At 49.4% G+C, this 24,422-nt stretch overlaps 1 protein-coding gene across 1 annotated transcript; it reads right to left on the reverse strand.

Annotated features, from left to right (window-relative positions):
• Positions 1-10,625: 10,625 nt before the first annotated feature.
• On the reverse strand, positions 10,626-22,615 carry SH3BP4 (SH3 domain binding protein 4). The gene is made up of 4 exons (XM_082312434.1): positions 22,460-22,615; positions 18,750-21,112; positions 11,308-11,496; positions 10,626-11,073 (listed from the first exon to the last, which is right to left on the reverse strand). Exons 1-4 carry the CDS (start codon positions 22,575-22,577, stop codon positions 10,849-10,851), a joined length of 2,895 nt encoding a protein of 964 aa, XP_082168560.1. The 5' UTR covers positions 22,578-22,615; the 3' UTR covers positions 10,626-10,848.
• Between the last annotated feature and the right edge of the window lie 1,807 nt (positions 22,616-24,422).

Raw genomic sequence — 24,422 nt, forward strand, 5'->3', positions numbered from 1 at the left:
CAGATGAAACCAGTGGTAGGAGATAAGGCCTCTGCTCCAGACCAGAAGGATCAGAGAACATCTTAAATTTCACTAAAATAATTGCTGACTTTAATAGTGTTCCTTTAAACTAGCACCATGTGAGGGGTTGTTTCACTGTTACAATTTTTGCCTTTCATTAAGAATTGGTTGTTAAAAATAATTTGTATAGGAGTGCTTCAGTCAGTTGGGAAGATATTAGTGTGAAGTCCAAGGCTCCTGGCTTCCACATTTTGGTGTAGAGAGGACATTTTTTTTTTTACCTCTATATGCAATGGAGATATATAGGGATTTCATAAGACTTTGCTTCAAGAGCTTTAGGAGAACCATTTGCTCTAGTGTAAGACTGTCAGGTTTATCAAGCACTTTGAAATCTTTGTATAGCTGTTGTTATAGAAGAGGCAAATACTATACACTGACAATATGTGTCACATAAGCCAAGCTATACGCACATCTTAAATGGGTTTTATGTGTGTTTACAATACCCTGAACTCAATTAAGGTTTTGGCAGGGAAGTGGTTGTAAAGCCACTGGTGTTTCACCCAAGTTCCCCATCAGGCAGAGTGCTGTATCTGGAGCTTACCTGTTAGGTGATGAGACCTTTGTAAGCATTGTTTATAAAACCCAACTGATTTATTCTTTGTAAGTGATGTTCAGGTAAAGACCCAAACCCCAGCCCTATAAATAAATCCCCAATACTTAGAATAATGTCTCTTGTGTTTTCTGATTTGAGAGATATGGGGCTGGACACTTATTTGATCATGGAGAGAGAGCTGGGGAAGGGAAAGATTCAATACCCCATGGTGTGAAAGCCACCTCAATGCACAAAAGCCAGTTCTCAGCATTACTGTCTCACTGCTTGGTGAGTGGGTCCTTGCCGAGTGGTTACATCCTGAGGCTGCCACAGTCCCCACTACTACGTATACAAAAAGTCAGAAAAGACCTGAAACATCAGTTAATATTCAGGGCTCAAAACAGGCTGGGGCATCCCAGTATGTCATGGCAGCGCAGGTGTCCCACTAAATACCGTGTGCTGTTATTTTCTATTGCTGTTTGTTTGAAAAAGCATGTACTTTAGTGAAAGTGGTTAAGTTCAAGAACATGGTCCCTCTGCTCCGCAGCCTGTCCCCATTGCAGTGCCCGATTCTCATGGGCATCCATGCCACCTGCAACCTGTCCAGGACCGATGCTGACTGTTGCTTTTCATCCTCTGCCTTTCCCTCCCTACCTCTTGCCCTCAGTAAACAGACGGAAACCTTTTCCTTGGGACACGCAGAGGGAGTCCCCACGGTGCATGAAAGCTGACCTGCTTTTAAAATGCAGCTTTTGCAGCTCCACACGTTTCTGAAGTGACAGTTCTGGCTGTCCCCATGGTCCCAGCTGAAGCCAGGTGACAACAGTGCATCTGCGCAACGGTACGCAGCGTCTCTGGCAATGAGACCCAGCCAGACCTCACAGTGCTCATCACACTACCAACTGCAGTGGTTTCAGTCATCTCTGAGCATGGGGCTGGCTTCCAGCAGCTCATGCAAAAAGCACTTTAAAATGTCCTTATGACGATGTTTGAGTACCCTGCTGCAAACAGGCTCTGGATTGATCCACTGACTTTCTCTGCATGGACAAGAGAAAACCCCCTTAATTTCAGATCAGATGAACAGAATTTAAAAAAAAATCCCAATTGCAGCTGTTCAGGTTTTTTTTTTTTTTTTTCCCAACTGAAAACCTCTTGTGTTAGGTGGAGGAAAGGAGCTAAGAGAAAGGGAGGAGGATGCAAAATGCCCATCCCATGGCTTTCATTTCAGAAAGATCTCTAACAAAGCTGAAGCAAAACAGCAGCAGAAACCAGGTATCCTCCTCCTCTCCTTTTCCCTTTGCTTTCCTTAGCCTCAATTAGTTTGTCCTGCTCTTTGTTTTCCCTTGGCTTACTGCAAAAATAGGGAGAAGAGAGGGGCCTTTCGGGGACATGCGGGGCCAGGACTGGACAACCATCATGTCGTGTCCATTTTCAGCTGTGCCCAGCAGAGGACACTACAATATCGCTAACGGAGGGAGCAAGGAAAAAGGTCATCCTTCACCACCAAGCCAGCCCAGGTGGGTCAGTGGAAGTCGATAGCAATTTGTTTATCCATCTGTGCTCCAGGAACATGGACTCTGCTGTAGAGAGATCATTTTCAGAGTGAATTAGGGGCCAAACTGCGTGGGACAAGCAGCTTCGGTGCAGAGGAGGGAGCTGGAGGGGCTGCAGTATCACCGCAACACAGCCTTCCCAATCCTTCTCAAGGGAAGAGTTACTCTGGGGATGCCGTCCCCTCCTACCACCCCTTAATCAGGTACCATATAGAGCCGTGATGCCCCTTAAATGGGGCAGAGAGCCCAAGCCCCTGCTTCTCTTACTCGGAGAAAGAGAAATCATTGCCACGATGCATTTCTAAGCAACAGAGCTGAGATTGGGTCACTTCCCAAAAGAGGAAACTGAGGCAGGCCCAGCCATCGCTCCTCTCCCTGAGCTGCGCAGGCTCCACATCTCCCCAGGGCTCCAAGCACTGCAGCCTGAGCTTTTCCAGCAAACCCTCCAAATCTCTGTTTTTAAACACCTGCCAAAAGACAGGAGCCAAAATCCCTTTGCTGCCCTTGGAGAAAGGAGGCACAAACACCTCCCACCTTCTGCCTCCAGCACCCTCTCAGCATCGCCAAGCACTCATGTAGCACCCCTTCAGAGCTGCGAAAGGAGAGGAGAGCTGTTGCTTTCTGCTCCCTCCCAGGGACTTTATTAGTGTTTATTTTATTTTTGCCTGGATTTTAACATCCAGGCTTGCAACAGTAAGGCTGGGAAAAAAAAAAAGTGCAAGCCAGCGCCGCTCCTGGCTCTTCTAGTGACCCTTGGATCCCTCTGGCTGCAAAACATGGGCGAGAGCCTCTTTGGGTTCAAGATGGGGGTGCCCTGGGGGACACAGCAGCCCTGGCTCCGGTGGGAGAGTGCAGTCAGTATCTCTCACTGCTTCCCACCAGCCAGACCACGGGAAATGACAGGAATTGCTGACATTTTTCTGCAGCCACAGGGCTTCTGCAGCTTCATCCCAGCCCTCCGGTCCCTAAGGGCAACGGCGAGGTTTTTGCACTGCCACCAGAGCTCCGGGCAGCTCTCGGGTTCCTCCACCTCCCCAATACATGGGTCCAAGAAGACACCTTGCCCACAGGAACAGAGGGCTCAGAGGGGGACTTGCAAGACATGTTGGGAAGTTAAATATGCCCGTTATCCAAGGGCGGAGCAATAAACAGCAGCAACCTGCAGATGAGCACTCCCTCCTTCTCCCCTGCGCAGGCTCCCAGGGCCAGACACCCGCAGATGGGTCCCCGGTGCTGCCTCGCCCCGCACACTCCCACTCGGATGCTCACGCTCAGACCTGCAATTATTTAACTTGATGTTTTAAAGGTGGCTTTGTAAAAAGTAAATACTTACTGCTGCCAGCAGCCAGCCATGACCCCAGTTTGGGGGGTTTCACATGAGCTCCCAAACCCCCTTTCAGCCTTGCTTCCCACTGTGGGAAAGCACTGAAAGATCAAGATGAGCGAATGTGGTGTCGGTGCCCACTTCCCTCAGGAGGGATGCTGACCTGCAAGGAGCAGCACCAGCCTCATTTAAAAAAAACAAACAAAAAATCCCCAAGCCACATGCATCCACAAACAAGGCTGCTTTGGGACTGCAGACATCATGACTGTGATGGTCCAGAGCCCTGCCCTCCTCTGTGAAAGCCTGGGGAGAAGTGCAGAGGTAATGCTGATACGGGCAGCACCATGCAGACCCCCACGGTCCCTGCGGGAAGCGGATGAGGTTCCCCCACGACACGGCCCGGCCCCGCATTGCTCTCCAGAGCTATCCCAAAGCAGGCTCTGCTCCCTCCAGCATCCCAGTGGGCGAGCTCTACCCTGCAGCCTGGGGCTTGGCGCCGGTGATGTCCCACCCCGTGACATGCCGTGTGATGGCCAGCTCTGGTCCCCAGCACTGCCTCGAGGATGGCAGGGAGCTGCCACTAGCAAGCCAGGTACTTTTAGCTAGAGCAGCCACACAGCTTTCCAATTAATTATCACCTGCAGAGGTGTTTTTAGGAGTTATTTATAGGTGAGCATGATGAAACCTGGGGAAAGCAATTGCCAGAGTGAACTAGGCACAAAATGCAGGATAGCCTCTCCCCTCCCCAGGGAGGAATGTGCCCTGCTGAACCCAGAGAGGCAGCGAACTGCTTTGCTTTTAGCATTTAAGCTCAGTGAGTCAGGTTAACCCCATGTGGCAGCTGAGCTCAGTCCAGAGCTTGGTCCATAACCCTGCTGCTGCCAGTGCCACAGGCTGCCGGGACTGAACCAGGCTTACAAAGGAAAGAGAAGATGAAATCTCCATCCACAAACATTTCCTCACCATCTGAGCCAGCTCAGGATGCTGGTATTTCCAGGAGAGGTGATGCTGTCTCCAACTTCATCTTTCCCAGAGCGAACTCCTGCCCTGCCTACAGCGGGTGTCACGGCTCACTCTAACCATCACAAAAAAAGTTGCTGTCATGTGGTTCTGCTTTGACAGGTAGTAGCAAGTGCTCCCAGCATCAATTCCCTTTCTATTAAGGATGGGGTGAAAGGTTTCATATGCCAGATCTGATTGCTCAGGATGATAAAAGCAAGTCATCAGCACAGGCTGTTCAGGCATCAGCAAATCCCAAATCCCCCCCAGACAGATATTGGCTGGCTTATCTAACCGCGTGACTTCTCTTCAAAAGCCAGCCTGTAAAAATAGAGCAGATTTCTTCCCTGAAATGCTACCAGCCTAGATTATCTTGGTGGGGGGACATGGTCTCCCCTTTGCTGGGACAGATCCAAGCAAGCCGCATCTGTTACCAAGCATCCCTCTCTGGCTCATCGCTGTCTCCCAGCGAGGGACCAGACTGCATCCCAGTGACTCACTTTGTGCTGGAGGAGACTTTGCAAAGCATCTCCTGGAAGCTTTAATTAACGTTTGGTGGGGGGTAATCAAAGCAGGGCAGGAACCCAAGGTTCGTTATCTTCCGGAGGCTGCTGAAGAGACGGTGGGGCCGTCCTTTGAGTTTTGGCCACAAATGGTTGGTCCGAACTCCTTGGAGAGGTGGGTCCGAGGTGATTTCAGCATACCACGAGGGAGGCTGTGGGATGGATCTGGTGATGGGCAGGGGAAGGAAGGGGAAACCACAATCAGCGGCACTCCTGCCATCGAGCGAGTCTTTTAAACAGTAACAAAAATAACACATTCATCTCCCCAGCCAGCGGCTCCTTCCTTTTCATATAGGAAATCAGGGTCCTCCCACCCCAAATCAAACAATCCATCACCCCTTGCAGAACTAACCACCTGGCAAGTGAAGCCTGCCCTCTTTTGGCCAGGTTTCGCTGCATACAGCCTTCGGGAAATTCAAGCCTTTATACTTTGCTCCCCCTGTCCCCCCCCCGTTCCCCCCCCCTTATAACAAGAGAGCCAAATGTGTCATTTGTTGCTTGGAAGTCCCTGAATTTCACTGATGGATTAAGCCTGCTGAGTTGTGAAGAGGCGAGCCCCAGGGTATGCTTCATGTAAAGCCTGTTATCCAAAAAAAGGGCTTTCGATAGGAGGCGCGAGCAGGTCACGCCACGGATGTGTGATGGGATTTACATTTCCAGGGACAATGACCATCTCTGTTAATTTACAGTCATCCAAGCCCATGTTTTATGAGGGATCAAGCCCGATTAAGTTGGCTAGGGTTATTAAGGTGGGAAGGTTATCAGAGTCCAGCAGACCAGGAAACCCAAACCTGGAACAGGACTGCTGAGCCAGATGTGCCTGGGATGCCAGCGAAGCCCAGCACCCAGGGCAGAAGTCCAAGCGATGCATCACGATCCTCACTGAAGATGTTTTCTACCATGGTTTTCCACAAAGCAAACCATCGTGCTTCCACCTGGCATGGAGGATATGGCCAGCAGAGGAGGGCAGATGCAGGACACAGCACTGGGAACGATGGTCTTCTGGTGGCAAAAGAAACCTGCCAACAAGAGGAAGACGTAGGAGCAGCCCTTTAACCAACTCCTCTCCTCTAAGCACTCATGACCAGCTCCTCATATTGCAAGGCAGGGGTGTCCTGACAGCAGATAATCCACAACAAGCATTTAATTCAGAGCTGGGAAGGAAGCAAAGCCGTTGATTTTCAGCAGGGATTTCTAGGGATGAAAACAGATGCCCAGAGACCTCCAGGGTCTTTAATCACAGACTCTAGTTTTCATTGCAAACTGCGCTGGGCATCCAGACTTAGACAGCTGGCGAGGACAAAGCAAAAATGAGACACGGCAGCTTTTCTGTACAGACACTGACAACCCAGAGGTGACTTTTCTTTCTTCTCCCCTTCCGACATATCTTCTTCATTTAGTGTCAAGCTGAGCTGATACAAGATGATCATTCAATTTTGATGACTGAAGTAGAGGAGAAAATGATGCGAATGCATTTCCAAGGTGACCTGTGCTGAAGCAGGTCGTTCCCTTGATTGGCCCGAGGAAAAAAGCCAAATCATTTCCTTGAAGTTGAAATATTAGAGGGAGTCAGTCAGCAGTGACACAGCTAATGGGGAACTGCCCAAATCAGATGGCTAGTGCCCTTCATGTCCAGACCACATAGGAGAGAGGCAGCACATGGTGAGGCATCTGTGGTAAAGCATCATCCGTATCCATCTTGGCAGTGAACCTGCAGTGATGGGGCAGTCAGGAGGGGACCGATAACCCCAGCAGAAACCAACCCTTTATGCAAATAATTCAGAAATAATTCAGAAGATGCCACAGCAGACTGTCAGTGGGACATCATCTCACACATGCTCCCTTTTTGCTTTCTCACTGGCATACCTGTGCTGGATGATGGGTTTTTGTGCCACGCTACATTGTGAAGCTCCCAACATCAACCACTGCCCCAGCCATGGGTTACTGGCACTGACCAATTTCACAGAGGAAAGGAAACAAGTAAGGACAGGCAGCTGAGTTAAGAGACTTTACCAGCAAAGACTTGCTAGCAATTGGAAATGAGGGGAAAAGCAGGCAGGCAATGGGATACACAGAAATCTGCAGGTTTCAAGGAAACAAGCCAATGCATTATTATTGGACCAGCAGATCCACATGTGTAATCTAACCCAGGATCATTATTCCTGTTTTTATACTCAGTTTATGCACATCTCAAAGCATCTCTATCTGTGCAAAGTGAGCAATGAGCTGTTCTAGGAAAGCATCTGTACGAAACCAGAGGGCTGAGAGGCAGCAGCAGCAGCAAGTAAAATGATGCTCAACTGCATCATCCCCCCGATTACAACTTTGTCCCAAATGCACCATTTTAAAGCCCAAATGTCAGCCACAACACAGCTGCTCTCCAATAGCCACGGCCAAGCCTTCAGGCTGCAGCAGTGCTCATGCTGTAGCCCTGCTGTCTCCAGGGAGCCTCAACCGGGGTCATGAATTGACTGAATCCCCAAGAGCCTGGACGGCATCTGATCCACAGCCCAAATCCTGTGACGGCCACAGGCCTGGGCACCAAACCGCGCGGGGACAATGCAGCAAGGGCTGCGTGAGCCTGGGCTTGAGGAGCATGCCGGCAGTATGTCCATCACCCTGCTCTGGAGACCAACACCCTCCTGAAGGCAGGGCTGAAAAGTTACATGGGTTAGATGGGAAAACATCTGCTTGGAAAACAAGGGACTGCTGAGACCAGGAGACAAAAGGAGGAGAGCCAACAGCTAGCTCCTGATGCATCATCCCTGGAAGAGTCTGGGAAGAACTTGTTTGCTCATTCCCTTTGACAATGCAAAAGGATGTTCGGTACCTTCCTTAGCTCATGAGTTCCACAAAAAGGTTTCTTAATTTTTTTCCCTGCTCTCTTCATCTTCTCCTAGGCTAGACCTTGGTTTTGCTTTGGAAATCAAGTCACATTATGCCAAGAAGGAAATGCCCAGAGGTGCCTCCCTGTGCTGGACCACAAGGTGCGTTTCGCAAAGATGAAATCAAACCATCGCATCTCCTCTTCACCCTCAGCAAACTGAAGCCACAGCCAAATATCTGAATATTTCAGTTTCACGGCTTGAAATCTGAACTGTTCATATCAGGAGCACCACAACCACCTTGGCTAAATACAAGGATTTTTCTCTCCATTCAGAAAACAGCCAGAAAAACATCTCTGCACCAAAACAAATCCTGCAACCAAATCTTTTCCCACTTTACAAAGTTTCTTACCTACTGCTTGAGCACAAGCAGCACCTTGAGAGGCCAGATCATTTCCAGCAACTTTCCCCCAGAGAGGGCAGGATGGAAAGGCATGGGGAAGGAGGATCGGATTGAGAGCAGCCCCAGAGGACCGCTGGCTCTGGGTGTGGAAACGTGCTGTGAGAAACATATCATTTGCATGGTAGAAAACCCACTAAATTAATCCCACGCATTCAAGCTGCTTTGAGATGAAGAGACAACAGTAGATGACGTCTACTCAGGAGCACTGGAAGAGAACAGCTTTAATCGGAATTTTTTTTTTCCCCAAAATTTTTTCTTTTTTTAAAGAAAAAAAAAAAGGAACATTAAACAGTAAGTACAACAGCCAGTTACTGCACGAAGGGTGGTAATGCAAAGCCCAGACGGAGCTTTTGGAGAAGGGCCTAACATTTAGTGGGCAGAAGGCATCCGAAGGACACGTGCCAAGTCCCGGCATGTGAGGAGGGACTGGATTTCAGACCGAGGACAAGGACAAATTAATGCAGCAGCTACACCACGGCCCCGAAACGTGCTGGCCACGCTCCCGTGGGTCTTAAGGATGGCACAACGCTGTCAATGAGCTGAGCATGGCATGTTTTAGGCTGCTGCTGAAATGTTAAGAAGCTGGGTATATGGAGTACCTTGAGGTAGTTAGAAAAACCAAGGGCGGGGTGTGTAAAAAAAAAAAAAATGCTGCAATTACTCAGGGACATCCCTGAAACACAGGAGGCTCAAATTTCTGCCCTCGCCTGCTGCAGACACCCTTGGGGGTCCCCAGTGCAGCTGCTCTGCAGAGCCCCAGACCCTGCACAGGACCAACCCCCTCCTACAGCACGTGCTGCTTCAGAGAACAGTGAAAGACAAGATTTGGGTAAAATCCTGGGAGCAAGTATTTGCCTCTGCCTGCACGCACGCTCTGGCAGGAGGTATTCCTTATTGCAATGGAGATTTTTGCTTGTGCATGGAAAAATGTGCTCTTAGGGTGCCTCAGGGAAACAGAAAGGGGACACATAGTGGGCTCGGTTGCTACCGGACCCTCCCTCTGTGCTATGTTAAGTTGCATAGGAAACTCCTTAAAGCCCCTGAGGAGAAATTTAAGGTGCTATTTACTTCTTGTGGGGTCCGGCAAGAGTGATCGTTTCTGGGGATGTGATTTTTGGGAAGAGGAAAGGAGACCGCTCCCTCCCGAAGCCGCTGTGCTGGCACAATGTGCCAGATGCCTTTCCCATTCTTTTTTTTTTTTGTTTTGTTTTTTTTTTTTTTTTTTTTTTTTTGTTTTTGTTTTGTTTTGTTTTGTTTTTTTGTTGTTGTTTTTGTTTTTGTTTTTTTTTTGGATTAACCTGAAAGAAAATCATCCTTTAACAGCTAACCTTTCTGTGGTATCAGCACTTCACTATAAAGAGACTTCGCACTTAAAATAATCTTTCTGTGCAAAAATATTTCCCTCCCACGTAAAATATTTGAAAGCTCGGAAGGGGAAGGAGGAGGGGAGGTCATTCAAAAGACTCGGCTATAAAACAAATGGGGAAAAATACGGGCACTTGGTGCTGCAAATATTTAGCTCAATAGCACCAGGTTTATAGCAAAGAATATTTACAAATTAAACTGGACTTCAGGAGCCTTGAAGAGCCCCACTCAAAGCCCTCTGAAATCAATGGCAATGAGCATTAAGTCGCATAGCACATGTGGAGCATCTCCAGTGAGCTCGGATTTCAAATTAGGAGATACATTTTCTCTTTTCCTTTTTTTTTTTTTTTTTTTTTTTGGTGTGTGTGTGTGTGTGTGTGTGTAAAGGGATATATGGATGGCAACAATACCCTCCCCTTTTCTGGCCTCTTCCCCAGAGCAGGAGCATCTGGAGAGGAGCAGCCCAAGCAGTTTGCTGCCATGGCAGGGATGAAGCACAAGGGGCAGCAACCGCTTCTCCTGGTTAAAACCAGTACCCGTGCATCTGAAAACACGCAACGAGCATCTCCCTGTCCACAAATGAGAAAACACATGTTTGCAGAGACATGAAAATAAAACAAAAATCAACAGAACTGCTCACAGTGTTTTGCAGTCACGTCTGGTAGTCTGCCATGGCAGCGGGGGAGGGCATTTACTGTGCTTCCTCTTAAAATAAGTATTTACATGATTCACGTTCGTCTCAAAAACGATAATTTAAAAACAGTTTCTACAACGTAAAAAACAGCCACAGCTTCCCCCCCAAAGTGGTTACAACCCCTACCGCTCATTACAAAAATTAGACTTTTATTTGTAAACGTCTAAAAAACGTGATCTCTTTTATGATCCCTCCCCACCCCTCTGCCCCCTTTAAAGTTTTTTAGTAAGAAACAGTTTAACTGGTATCAATGCCATATGAAAAGCCATCCCCCTCTGGATGCCTTCCCATCAAGGAGGGATGTCTCCCGCTGATTTCCAGTCCCGGTGGAGAACTTGCAAACTTTGGGCTCTTAAAACCCATGGAGAGCAACCTCCGCTTCTTTTTAAAGTCAACTGCTTAAAAAAAAGGGGAAAAAAGCACAGAAAAAAACCAGCAACGAGATGTGGACAAAAACATCACCGCAGGAGCTAGATGGCAAAATCCTCATGGTCTTGTGGGCTGAAGGCAGCTGCCCGCAGCATGTCCAAGGAGTTGACGAGGATCAGGGTGCCGGTGAGATGCTTCCAGCGTTTGGTGATGGGGTTCTTCATCTTGTCCAGCCCGGTGTGCAGCTCCTGGATCACATCACGGTAGCTGTCGCCCATCTGACTGCTCCAGGTGAGAAGGAAGTCATATGCTGGCTTCCACATGGCCTGCGGTGATGGGGCAGAGGAGATCAGAGCTGAGCTGGATGGCCAGTGAGCAAGTGATACCATCCCCAACACACCCCCATCCCAGAAGCAGCATATTCCCAGGGAAAAACACACCCAAACTTCACCAGCACACCCAAATCCCTTTTATCCCCCAAAGGTGCTCCAGAAGAACATGCTCTGGAAGTATCTGCAACCCTAGGGAACCCATGGAGACCTAGACCTATCTGCTCTCACCTCGCTGTCCACCGCCCCCATCTTGTCCCGGTGCGGGGCCTCATAAGCGTCCATCTGCTGCTTGGAGACCTTGGCGAGCTTCTCGGCAAGCTCCCTCCAGCGCTGGGCCACCTCCACGGCTGTGGTCAGCAGCACGAAGTCCTGGATGAGCCGGACAACCAGCCCCTGGCAGTCCATTTTCAGCAGAGCCTGAGGGACAGTGGTGAAAACCAAACCAGACAGTCAAGGCAGGCAGTAGATGGCAGGTGACCAGGGGACCATACAGGGAAGTCCCTCAACAATCCATCCGAAAAATCTTCCCACCCCCTTTCTGGTGACAGCTGGTGAAATTAGGCCACAGGCTCAACAGAAGAGTAATCCCATTAATTGAACAAAGCACCCTAGCCCTGTTCAACAAGGTTTGCAGCCTGGGCTGGCCAACACAACCTTGTTTTCCAGGCAACCCCTCATGATGTTCAGGCGCCACCATAAGCAGTTTAAAGCATCCCAGGGGCTGAGAAGAACAGATGCCTTTAATCAAGGTAACTAATCCAGCACAGTCCATGCAGCTTGCCTCCCCGAGCCCGGAGGAGCACCATCCTTCAGCATGGATGGGTGGGTATGGGCCAGCCAGAACATTTTGGGATGAGACCTGGACATCAGCCTCGGGGGGAGATGGGCTGGAGAGAGAGCCAGGCAAAGGGCCAGTTGGCAGCACTACAGGACCACTGCTTGGCTTGGGATGTTCTTGCTCCTCTCACTGCCCCTCTGCCTTCCTATACAAGATGAGAAACCACCTCTTTCTGGGTCATTTATTGGCCTAAAAGCTGAGATTTTCTGCAAATGGTTTTGAAGAAGTGGGGAAGAGGAACTACAGCAGTCACAGTTTTCTAGCTAGTGATAACTTAGCCAGGAAAAAAATGACAGAGCAGTGTTAGCTCCTACCTTTAGGTACCAAATCACATTAACATCTGTTCAAAGTGGAAAGCAAGTTGCAACAGGGGAAAACCCACAATGCAGCCCAGGGAAAGGAAGCATTTAAGTGGCAATTATCAGAAGACAGGATCTGACCAACAGAATCAACATCCCGCTCACCAGGGAATCGCCATCCTCTGCCAGAGCGCTGTGGACTGCAACAGCCTCAGCAGCAACCCCAGTCCCCGGACAAATCCCACCTCGAACCTCAAGTGGCTACAGAAAGGTGTTTTATATAACAAAATGGGCACCCCCTTTTTAAAACATGGAAACTAAGCAAACAGACCCCAGATTATGCCTTGGGCAATAGTTTCCTGAGTATCCTCTTGTTTTCCTACAGCCAGATCCAGAGTCGTGGCACCAGCGGACTCAGGATGGTGGCTCCAGGATGGGTGAACACCAAGGGGTCAGTGTTTCAAGAGGGGGTGCCACTTCAATAAAGGCAAACCACAGCTCAGGGATGAAGGAGACAGCCCCCCGAGGGATGCTGAACATCCAAGGAACCACACTGGCACACATGTCCCCATTGGGAGCATCACCCACACCTTCACAACAGCACATGGCTGGTTATTACAGAAACTGTGGATGTGGTGGTCCACAGGTGGCCAGAATCCTCCTGCTTTCTGCTGCCATGGGCCCTGACATCCTCTCCTGGCACAAGGGGGTCTGGGCAAACCCCAGCTGGTTTGGCTCTGGGGCAGAAGGGTTAAATCCTTGCATAGGCAGTTTCACAGGCACAGCTGGGAGAAGATAGGAACATCTGAAACCACTCCAGCAATTTGCAAAGCAAATGCATGTTGATTTTCCCCTTATCTGTTTCCAGCTTAAAGCTGGGCTCGAATCTAATTACAGCTGCAGACCAGCATTTGTTTGCTCCTCCAAAGTGCTTACACTGGTTTCCTGTACTAGCAAGAGAAGTAATAAACCCTCTTGTTAAGCAAGCAAGGAAAATACATTTAAAAGAGCATTATTTTTTCTTTTAAAAAGGGCATCAAGAAGCATTTAGATCTCACACCTGTGCCATAACCGCCTCCGCAGAGCACTCTATGCCCAGCTCTCCAGCAACACTACCTAACCACCCAACCCCCAGATTCACCACCCTATCCTCTGCAGGCGGAGGATTTGGAGGGTCCTAAGGAAGAACAGATTTAGCATCCTCAAACTTGTGCTTCCAGGCAGCTCAATTGCCTGCGTGCAAACCCAGAAACAACCTGGTATTTAGCAAATCAGGCTAAATGAGCCGCTCTCATCTCTCGCTGGAGGCCAAGCAAGTCCAAGGCAACAGAGGAGGCCACCAGAAGCAAACTGTGACACATGGGTTAAGGACAGAGCTGCAGGAGACGGATTCTCCCGTTCCTTCTGCTGCTCAATGTAAACAAGAGAACGGTATCAAGTGAAGCAGCTGGGAGGCCATGTAACTGAGAACTGTACGATTGCTTGAAGCAACAGCTTTGGAAGAGACTGACTGCTCCCTGCAGCACAGCACGTTAACTCTGAAACCTCATGATGGCCACAGAAACACCTACTTCCTGCACTCCGCCACTGGTGATTTGAGCTGGGGGGGCTCAACATGCACAACATGGGCTGGGGAAAATGCAGGCGAGTGGGCAGAGGTGATGGGAGATGGGGACAGCATCAAAGCCAGATGGGAATAGGGTGCAAGAAGGACACACAGCCACTAAGGTCGGAGCCAAAGAGGGAATACTAGTGGTAACAGTGACACACTTTTTTTTGGCCTGGGCACAACTCGCTCCCTCTGTCACAGAAATACATGAAACGCATGTGGGCGTGGTGCTCTCCTGGAAGCCCTGACTGCCCAGCCGGGATTAGCAGGGATCACAACAGATTTAATCCTCCAGCAGGCACTTTTGGGATTACGCTACAATTTCTTTCCATCCTCCTCCCTCACCCTGGACAAACCTCCCTGGATAGCTGGGTACACCCACCGTGTCTCCATCCCTCAGTACCCAGCCGTGCTCCCTGCTGAGGTGTGACCTGGGCTGTGCCTTCCCAGTGCCCTCCAAAGCATTTATTAACCTCAGAGCGGCTCCAAGCCTACTCCACCAGACACAGCAAAGGAGATGGTCTGATAGTCAAATCCCAGTTCAAAGCGGCACAGAAGCGCCTCTACTTAAAAGGCATCCAAGGGAGGCTGAATTTGCATCCAGACTCTGAAACACAGAATCCCATTTCCCATCCTCTAATGATGGAAACCAGCATCTGGAAGAAAGCAAGCCAAGCCAGAAGCAACAGGCAACCCCAAAGACCACCTGCAGATGCACAGTCACCGCTGCCCATCACTGCAACCTTCATGGTCCGCTCCCAACTCTGCTCACCTCCAGCCCTGCTTGCTCTCCTATGCACAAATGCTCAGTCCCCTATGGTTCAGCCCTGACTCCCATGTGCTCCAGAGGAGCCATCTGAGCTGGGGGTTATTGTTTCTTCCCCATCTTTGGCCAAACTAAAGGAGTAAAAACCTTTCTCCTTTGCCGCAGGAGCAGAAAGCATCACCAAGTTCAAGTGTGCCCACCAAGCGTGGTACAAGACCCACAAGGAACTGGTTACGGAAATGGACTTTTTAAATTAATGATGTTTTTTTAAAATAGCATTTAGATTGGAAAGCACCCCAGAGGGTCCAAGTGTTGTCATGCATTAGTCACCACCCAAAACATCTATAGGGTGTTTGGTGGGGGAAGCAGAGATGCAGTTACTGTAAGCAGTAATATTTAGTGTCCCATTAACCGCTGCAGGGATGTGCGCCAGGGCAGGGATGTGACCCGAGCGCAGCAGGCAGGGCAGGCAGGTGATGTGCCTGAGGCAGCACCATGCTGCAGCTCTCACCTGGCTCCTGTGCTCACAGCCCCAGGACCTCCTCAAACATGGGAAGAAAGGTGTCATTTCAGAAGAAGGGATGCCAAGTGCCATCAGCCAAGTGCAATCACAGGCAGCTTTTTTTGCAAGAGCAAAATTGCATGGGAACAAGAGCACAGAGCCTGCAACTGCTACAGTGGGAAAGGGAAGGCAGTAAAGATTTCCTGCCAGCCCCAGAAAATAAAAGTGGGTTGTCTTACACTGCCTGCAGAGCAAGGAGCCTGACAACACGACAGCTGAAAGGCATCGGTGGCATTTCTGCAGCTTTCTATTAATTGATAGGGGCACAGGGCAAGACTTACAAGTGTTGTGCATGAAAAAGACCTTGCTGGAAGCCTGCAAGTGATTCCTGCTCCTTCTGTGCTGCAAGAAACTTGACTATGCAAGGACAAGCCATATCCTTCAGAAAACATCCCCACCAAGTTCAGCATGGCGCAGCATGGTTCTTTAGGGGAGAAATGTCCAGATCTATATGTGTGGTGGGGATTTGTTCCCATGAAGGCAGAAGAATGGCATGAATCTGGTCTTCCCCCTGAACCCAAATTCAGCACAGGGACTACCATTAGTCAGCAAATTGCTTTGGGATGGAGGAGCAAGAGAGGCCCAACATGAGCAACTTTGGGCTGGCATGCTCTGGGCGTGCCAGCACAAGGTCCAAGCAGCAGACACCCTGCTCTGCAAGACATGAAGGACTGTGTGAGTGCACCAGCAGCTCTTTGGGGCCTGCACACACCAGGGACAAGCAGTATCTTTTGGTAGAATAAATACCTGCAGATACCTGCAGTCAGAACAAAGGACAGAAAACAATGGGGGTAACACCCCCTCCATCTTCTGCATGATCTTTAGAAGTAGCCTGGAAAAGACAAAGCTCATAGTTTCCACAACTCTCTGCTGCCATGCCCAGTGGCATTCCCAGAAGACCCATGTTTTTCCCAACAGCAGTGTCTGTTGGAAAGGATGATGATAAACACTATATAAAAACACCATATGGAAAACCCAGAGAAAGAGAGAAATGCTGTGTCTCATCACAGGTCTAACCCAGCTCCCAAGGACCAGGCAGTGCAGTCACCGCATGGCCAGGCACTGGTGGCCCAGCTGCAATGAGTTCTTCTCGCATCTGTGCCCAGGCTTTTTTAGCAAGAGCATCTGTGTGCTGCCTACTTTTGATAGGCAGAGAGGAGGGGGGGCAGAGGTAGATTTCTCTTTCTGATGTGATGACTACCTTGTGAGCAACATTCCCCAAGTTACCTTCACACACCACTGCTAGTGCTAGATTAGAAAAATAATAATAAAGTGCAGATTACTTATTAACTAGTCATCACAACTGGGCTCTTCCATGCTTGGCTGCTGGTGCATGCCTCTGCCACTGTGATCTTGTGTACTGAACACTGAAGTCAGATAAGCCTGCTTACTGCTTCTCCCTTCATAGTTCCTTTGAAAGGAGACAACCAACTTTAAGATGAAACAGCCAGATCAGAGCTTAATCCAACCGGTTCTTCTTGCCAGCAGATGCCAGAAAGCGACTCCATTTGTTACAAATAAAATCAGATTTAAACACAATAAAATACATTAGTGCTCCTTTGTCATCCCCTGAAACATCTATTTCTTTAAAAAAAAAAAAAAAGACACTCAATCTAATTTCTCCATAAGCTAAGGAGGATTTGACAGCAGCAAGGGGTTTAGAAGCAGAATCATCTTCTACCAAGAAGGGAGCTCATCCTTTATTGACAGGCTCAGGCTCACAAAGAATAGGAAACAGAGCCAATGCTCAGGATTGGCCTCCATTCAAACAAGGAAAATAAAACCTGCTCTGGGATGCTGCACTCCAGGCATCTCTTGGGGAGCGGGATGTTTTCCTGCAGCTTGCAGCCCTCCCCTTGAGTTAGCTGCTCCCTGAGTATTCAAGAGAGCCTTATCTTTCCCTTTGTCTCCCCACTGAGGTCTGGAATGGATTTTCGATGACCTACAGACTGTCTGGGATCCCTGGAGACAAAGGGAATAGATAAAAGAAACACTTACAGCTTTGCAAAGTGGTAAGGCAAACAGCACGAAGCCCTTGGAAGCATCCAGCAAGAGAAGCACAGATTTCATCCCATCGTTCACCAAGGCTAATGATTAAAGGAGCAAACCCTCCCTTGAGGGAACCACGGGACCAGACACCAGCCTTGGCTACCATGGTGGGTATTTTCCCTTCCTGGATGGCCCCAGAAAGAAGAGAGAGAACTGCGTATGATGGCCAGAAGAACCCCTCAACAGAAGCAGCATCAGTGGCATTACATGGTGCCTGCATTTCACTGAAAGCCAAAGCTAAAACATTGCCACACGGGACACAAAGTGGTACCCAGGCACTGGGAACTCGCTGGACAATATTTCCATGAGTAACGAAGGGCTCCGTAATCTTCATAATGCCTTACACCTCATATTCGATTCTCAAATTTCTCCCTTCTTATTAAAGGGAGTTTGGGAAAGGAAATACTTCATTCGGCTCCGGTCCTCTTTACCCAGGCTGCCTAGTCGTAATTTCATTTTGCATGCTGTACATTCCTGCCCTGCTGCCTGCGCACATCATCGCCAAGCAAAGCTTTCGCTACTCCTTAATTCAATTGGCATTTTAAACCACGATTGGCTGTAACTCAGTTATCCTGCTTCTGCGGGAGAGACTGTCAAGAGGCAAGAGCTGCAAATCTCTTCCACACATTTTGTCCTGTATTTTCTTTGGCTCACTTCCCATGAAATGCTAGAAATTATCATGAAGATGATTTCTTGTAAAAGACTTCCTAATGGCATCCTAGAAATACTTGAAGGCTGCAATTCCCCAAATACCTTTTAGGACAGAAACAAGCCATGCATTTCAATTTGCAAATGTGATCCACAGTTGGACATAAAGCATCCCACCAAGGTGCCCTTGGTTTAGCTGCCACTCAAAGAGAGATGGGGCAGACATAACCCGACATTATTATAGAGGAATTTGAGGTTGTTTCATGAAGGCAAAGGTGTAGCATCATTCTTCACAGCAGCCGTAAAACCCCTCTCTGGCACACTTTGATACACTTAGTGATTCAAAAGTACGTGACTTGAGAGGTGGCTTATCCGCCCCACTCTGTATAGGAAGAACTTTTATGTTTCTTGCCCTCTTTCCAGTTTTCTATCAGTATTGCCTTCAACATTGCATGCTTTTACACTGGGGTTGAGGAGACCAGCAGCTCTCAAGTAATTCCTTGAACTGCGCATCGTCGAAGGTTGAAACGTAAATACCCAGCAGCAGAGACCAGTTGAGTGCTATGAAAACACTGGACCAAAATCACCTTGATCTTGAGGGGCTTCAGATTAGCTATCTTCCATAGCAAGCCCATTTGCTGCCCTTACACAAAATGTACCTACGGTATTTCACCCACTGCATTCCTCATTTATGGCCATGATCCCAATAAACCAGGAGCCCACCAATGCATACAACCACAGGGCTGAACTTCCATCTGGCTGTGAGAAGCAGCCTGCAGAAGACCTTAAAGATGGACTTCATTTTCTACAGACTGAATTAAGAAACTTCCACCTCCCGTTCACCCTAATAACTCTGCACAGCAGGGAATTAAGACATCCTCATCAGACCTCAGACTCACCGTCATCAGCTCCTTCTGGAAAGATTTCCTCTCCTTGTTCTCGGTATTGTTGCAGTCTTCCTTCAACTTCTCCAAGACAGAGGCCACTCGCTCCGGCTCACTGTCCAACTCCGCTCGGCAGAAGAACGTGAGCGGCAAGTTCAAATACCCCAGCGCATCAGCGAAGGACCGCCAGCTGCTGAGGTTCTCCATGAGCAGAGTCCTCACGGAGGCATAGATATAGGTCAGGAACTTGCAGGGCCTCAGGATCTGCTCAAGCAACAGGCTGGTGGTGAGATCTGGCCCAGAGAAGTAGCTGGGCTTGACCTTCCCAACCACCAGCACATTTTTGGTGTGCACAAGGCCTATTTTCCCCTGGTAGTAGCCAATATACCACTCCTTGGTCCACAGCTGCCCTTTCAACCTGATCTTCTCCTCACTGAGGAGGGCTATGACATCTCCTTTCTTGTACTCCAGCAGATAGTGGTTCTTGCTTTGCCGCACCACTGTCTTCAGCAGCTTGCCGTACTTCAAGCTCAACACTGGTCGGTCCTGAAAAACTGGATACTTGGCAGTGGCAGCCAGAGGTGAAAGGATGATCTTTCCGACCTCATTCTTCTTGAGGAACCGCCTCTGCCCCATTGGTTTGATGGCACTTTTCGGAGGTGGCTGCGGTGTCTGGACGCAGAATTGGGTCAAAATGGCATCCTTGTCATCTTTGACCTGTATCCTTAGCGTGAAGTCTGAAAGCTCGTTGGGGTCATGGGACGCAATGGGGAAGATAAGGCGGCTGACCTTGCCCAACTTCATCTGGAAGCCACGCACAATTTTGGCTTGCTCACTAGCTTTCACCTCGTAGTTGGTCATATTGGAGAACATGCAGAGCTTGAGGTCCTGAGGCCGGGACAGAGCAAACTGATGCTTACCCCAGAGCTGGAGGGCAACAGGAGCAGGGCTGTGGGACTGTCTCATGACCTCATTCACCAGGAGAGTCTTGGGCGCGCATTCGTGCCCAAACATGGCCACAACAGTTTTAAAGGAAGGATGAATGTGTTTTGGGCCATAGACGCCAACCGTGATCTTCTTGCTGATGTAATCCCAAACAGTGTAAGGGTAGAGGATATTCTGTCCCTGGGCTACGGCCGCGATGTACATGCAAGGCTCCAGGTTCTCCAGCTGCACCTGGATTGTGTCCCCATACAAATAGCTCAGCTGCATTGGCGTGTATGGCCCCTCTTTCATGTCACTCCGCAAGCACTGCAGTCCTACCAAACTCTTGCTCATGATGTCATTCTTGACCTCTGCTGAAACCTTCATCTCCAGAATGATGAAGGTTTTCACCTCCATGTTACTGAGTTTGATCTGCAGGACTGGGCTGATGGTGCTGCACTTGTCACTGTTTAGCTCCAGTGGTGGATCCAGCATCGCTTTCATGGAGATCTGCTGAGTCTCCCCAGGGCACACATGACCCTCTGGCACATGGATGCTGATGTTGGTGTCTGGAAGCTGAACAGCTCCACCAGAGCTATCCAGTTTGCAGACAATGTTGGTCTCCACTGGTTGTGTCTGACCCCAGCCAGGATTTTGACCAAGCAAATCCAAGTCATGGCAAGACCGAGCCAGTTTCCTGTGGTTCAGCCACGCCGTCCTAAAATCTTCCCGGCTCTGGAACTGTTCAGGGGTGGGCGACTTCAAACCGCTGAAGAAACCCGATGATGCTGGAGCATCCGACTTGGCTTGAAGAACAGACAGTTCAGACAAACTGTAGGAACGTTTACTTCTGAAGAAGGGATTGTCCCTTTTCACAGGCTGTTCCAGATCTAGCCTGTTTGTGGATGGAAACTCATCAAAAATGTTACCCAGGCTGCTATTAGTGGCCGAACTGGAAATAGCTGAAGTAGGAGCCCCTGTGTCAAAGAGCAGCAAGTCAACGGCGACGTTGGGGTTGGACTCTTTGTCCGAGCTGGGCACTGTTTGCAAATTTCCATTCAGAAATGGGTTTGTCTGGACTCCATTCAAGAACGGGTTGTTATTGTAGGTTTTCGCAGAGTTTCTTTTCACGTCAGTCCATTCTCCAAGCAGGTCTAACTCCTTGGCCCCCTCATCAGGGCTCTCCAGTAGATTGTCTATCATCCCGCTGTCCGTTAAGGAAGAGTTGCGGTAGTTTACAGGCTGGACATAGGAGGAAGGGATGTAACCCATTTCCGTGGTGTTGTGAGCGTACCACCACTCGCCTCCTGATGTATCTAAGACATAAAGGTGATCCCCCTTGGAGAACTTCAAAGTGGTGAAATTAGTTGGACAGTAATCTTTGATTGCTATTACTTCCTTCGCATTTCCAAAGGACGTGGGATTGTCAACCAGCAAGGCACTAGGAGAAGGCACTGCAAAGCCAAGAAGAAAAACCGCACTGTCAGCAATCCACAAGAGAGTCCCAAATTACTTGCAATCATTTCTTTCAGGTAAGCAATCTGCACTACTTTAAGCGGTGAAACAAGGTAGTTTTAAAGCCTCTCAAACCTACAGGTACTTTTTTCCCCCTAAAATTTTTAAACAAAACTTCTTCCTCCACTACATCTGGTACATTGACGTTCCCCTTCCCCAAAGGGTTCATGATCTAAAGGGACGAGCATCGACACAGCTGGGAAGAGCAGCAGGAGCCAAGACAGGAGAAGCAGCAACTTGTTACCCTCCCAATGCAGTCAAGTGCCTTAGCAACAAGCCTCCGCCTCAATGTAGGGCCTTGTGCAGCTGCTCCTGAGCGAGACGCCAGCGTCCCACAGCCTTGCTAAACTCCTTGATGAATGATGCACAAGGAGATGTGTTGGAGGGAGTTTTGAGGGAGTGGGAGTCACTTCTCATCAGCTCTCCTTTTCACCTGGCATGTTGGGATCTAAGCTCCTACGGGCACATGCCAGAATCACAGGCATCCCTTTAAATGTTCACATTTAAAATAACAGAAGTTAATTAGGGGGGCGGTTCTAAGAGATTGCTACCTGGGAAGAGCCATTATCCTACCAATTTGCTCAGTAGTATCTCAAGGTCTTTGGCCACCAGCCCTGTAGCACTGCCATCGCACTCTCCATGCAAATAGTTATCTGTGCTGCTGCAGGTTAACACGTAACGTTCGCAGGCTAAAAGTGCTCTTGCTCTGCCTAGACCCTCTCCTGCACATGTGAAACATCTCACATTCCAGTGCAAGAAACAACTAAGGGTACCCACTAAGGGCACCCACTAAGAGCATGTCATATTCCTACTTTTTCATGTCACACCAGCCAAAAAAATCGGCATCTCACCTCTCTTACATAGCACCTGTATTTCAAAGCTCCTCAACAAAAATTAACTCCATTTCTAAAGAAGGTCATATTGCCCTCATACAGCGCTGTCATGGTCCTAGCAGCATCTCCACTGATAAAGTGATAAAAGGAAGAAAAAGGATTATTCAAGCAACCTGCAAGCTCCCAGCTCCGGGGAAGGGGAAAACAAACCCTTTCAACTGCCTTGTTGCTGTCACGTCTCCTGGCTGCTGGATCTCTTGGTGTCAGGTCTGTGCCCATCCTTACACCCATGCATGCGCTTGTCAGCACTTGCTACTCTTCCCCATCAGCTGCTGTCTGCTAATTATTAACCAAACCCCCTCCCAGACGCCGGGGGTGAGAGGATGCACCCAAATTGAGGAGGGGGTATTGTCCCCACCCATCCTGTGGGGGCCCCCACCCATCCCTCCGCACCTTTGACGTCACAGAGGCTGGTCTCAGCAAAGCCCTCGCTGAGGTCGATGAGCGTCCCCTCCGACTTGCACCGCGGCAGGCCGCCCAAGTTGGCCGCCCGGATCCTCTGCGCCGCCATCTCCTGCCTGCTGACCCCCGTGGTCCCAGGGAGCGCTAGGCGGCCATGGCCTCTCCGTGAGTAGAGCTGGGTACGGGGACCCTGGTGTCACCTTGGGGAACCAGCCTGGGGGAGAAATGAACCCCAGCACGTTAGCAAAGGCTCCACATCCCACCATGCCACCCACGCCCCAGCAATGCTCACCAACTGCACACTGACCCTGCAGTGCCAATACAGGAGAACATCCTCATATTCTCCTTAAAGCATCAGGAAAGATAACCCAGGTGCTCCTAATAAGCACAGCACTGCCTACAAATCACCAAGGGCTTTGGGTAGCGAGGACAGCCTGGTCTTGCATGAAGCTACTGCTGGCCACCACGCTGTACAAAGCATCCCTCTTGCTTTTAAGAGTTATTTGGGAATATGTTGCTCCCAGGCTCATAAATTGGTCCTTCTCCCCATTTCGTAAGAGCTTTCAGGGCATTTGCACGCTGCTGTAATACATATTTATAAAACCATCAAGCGCTCAGATGCTGTGGGAGCCCAGGGCAGTGGTTAGCAAGCGTGGAGCACCCACAGGACTGGGCTTTTTGCACATTCAACCAGGTCATCACTGCCTCCCACAGCGGCACCAGGATCTCCCGGGATGCAGACTGGCTCTTCCCGCTTGCTCCCTGCATCCCTCCCCTCGCCCAGCCGACCAGGTAGGGACCAGGCAGAGAAATGTCCCTTCTTGCATCGACTGCCCTGCTTCAATTGAGGAAAAATAAAAGGTTTTTCTTCTCCTTTTTTTTCCAGAAACACTTGCAAAAACACTCCAAAAACCCTGTGGAAGAGCAGCTGCATCAGCACGCCAGAGCTGAGAGGAAAATTAACCCATTTCCCACTGCCTGCAGAACACGCGGGCACTTTGACCGCCAACATTGTGGCTGATGCAAGCATTGGTAAGACATTCTCTGGCGTCACCTGTGTCCTCTGGAGCTTGGAGGGTGGACAGAAAGGTCAGGAGCACGTGGGCGAGCAGGCAAGCCTGGTGCCTCTCTGCTGGCTGAAGGCAAGGCTGGAGCACACAGCCTGAGCCATGCTTTGCTCCTCCAGGTTTGCACCAGGGAGCAGGTATGCGGCCCAACATACCTGGCATCATCCCAGTAAATCCTGCCATTCAGCATCCATACAGACATCCCTACACCCTGCTCTCTACAAACCTGCCACAAAACTCCAGCCTGGCTGCAAAGCGCCAACAGCTCTTAAAAACAAAGCCCTGTGCAATGAAAAGTTATATCCAAATCCCCTGCTTGAGTTCAGCAACCTAAAGGGTTTTTCATCCACTCCTAGCACTGTTTTTCCATTCTCCCTGTTTTTCCTTTCTCCCCCTCCCATGCAATTTTTTGTTCTCCCTCTGCTTGAAAATCAGATCAAGCAGAAAATAACCCCCAAACCCAAATTCCTTAGGTGGAAATATGGAGCTGATGGAAACATGAAGACAAGTGCCAATTGCTTTGGCTGCAGCCGGCTGTTATTAAACCAGTGTGTCTCTCTCTGCCAGCAGAGCAAGGAGGAGCAGCAAGCCCTGAAGGATTCACTGCCCTTTTCTGGAATGCAATAAGAGGAAATTTGCAGGGGGGAGCCCAAGCAGGAGATACTCCAGCCTGCTTGAAATGCTTCCCAAGCCATTCGCTGGGCTGGTATGCCGGGAATGCGGTTAGCTGGAAGGGATGCACCAGGCTCCAGCCAGAAAAGGGAAGGGAGAACTTGTGTGCAAACACTTTTGCCTTTGAGAAGAGCATTGTTTCCAGTCCTGCTGGGAGCGCTCCAAGGGGAGAGGGCTTGGCAGGCATTAAACACAGAGAAACCAGGCTTTGAGTC

The sequence above is a fragment of the Platalea leucorodia genome (assembly GCF_965183815.1).
Source record: "Platalea leucorodia genome assembly, chromosome: 5".
Taxonomy (NCBI): domain Eukaryota; kingdom Metazoa; phylum Chordata; class Aves; order Pelecaniformes; family Threskiornithidae; genus Platalea; species Platalea leucorodia.

Bases quoted from the DNA above. Each gene is read 5' to 3' on its own strand.
- SH3BP4 (XM_082312434.1), bottom strand. From the start codon at position 22,577: ATGGCGGCGCAGAGGATCCGGGCGGCCAACTTGGGCGGCCTGCCGCGG. The intron at 11,497-18,749 runs GTGAGTCTGAGG...ACTGTCCCTCAG, and splicing joins TCCAGAAGGAGCTGATGACG to GCTCTGCTGAAAATGGACTG. The intron at 11,074-11,307 runs GTGAGAGCAGAT...CCATCACCGCAG, and splicing joins TGGGGGCGGTGGACAGCGAG to GCCATGTGGAAGCCAGCATA.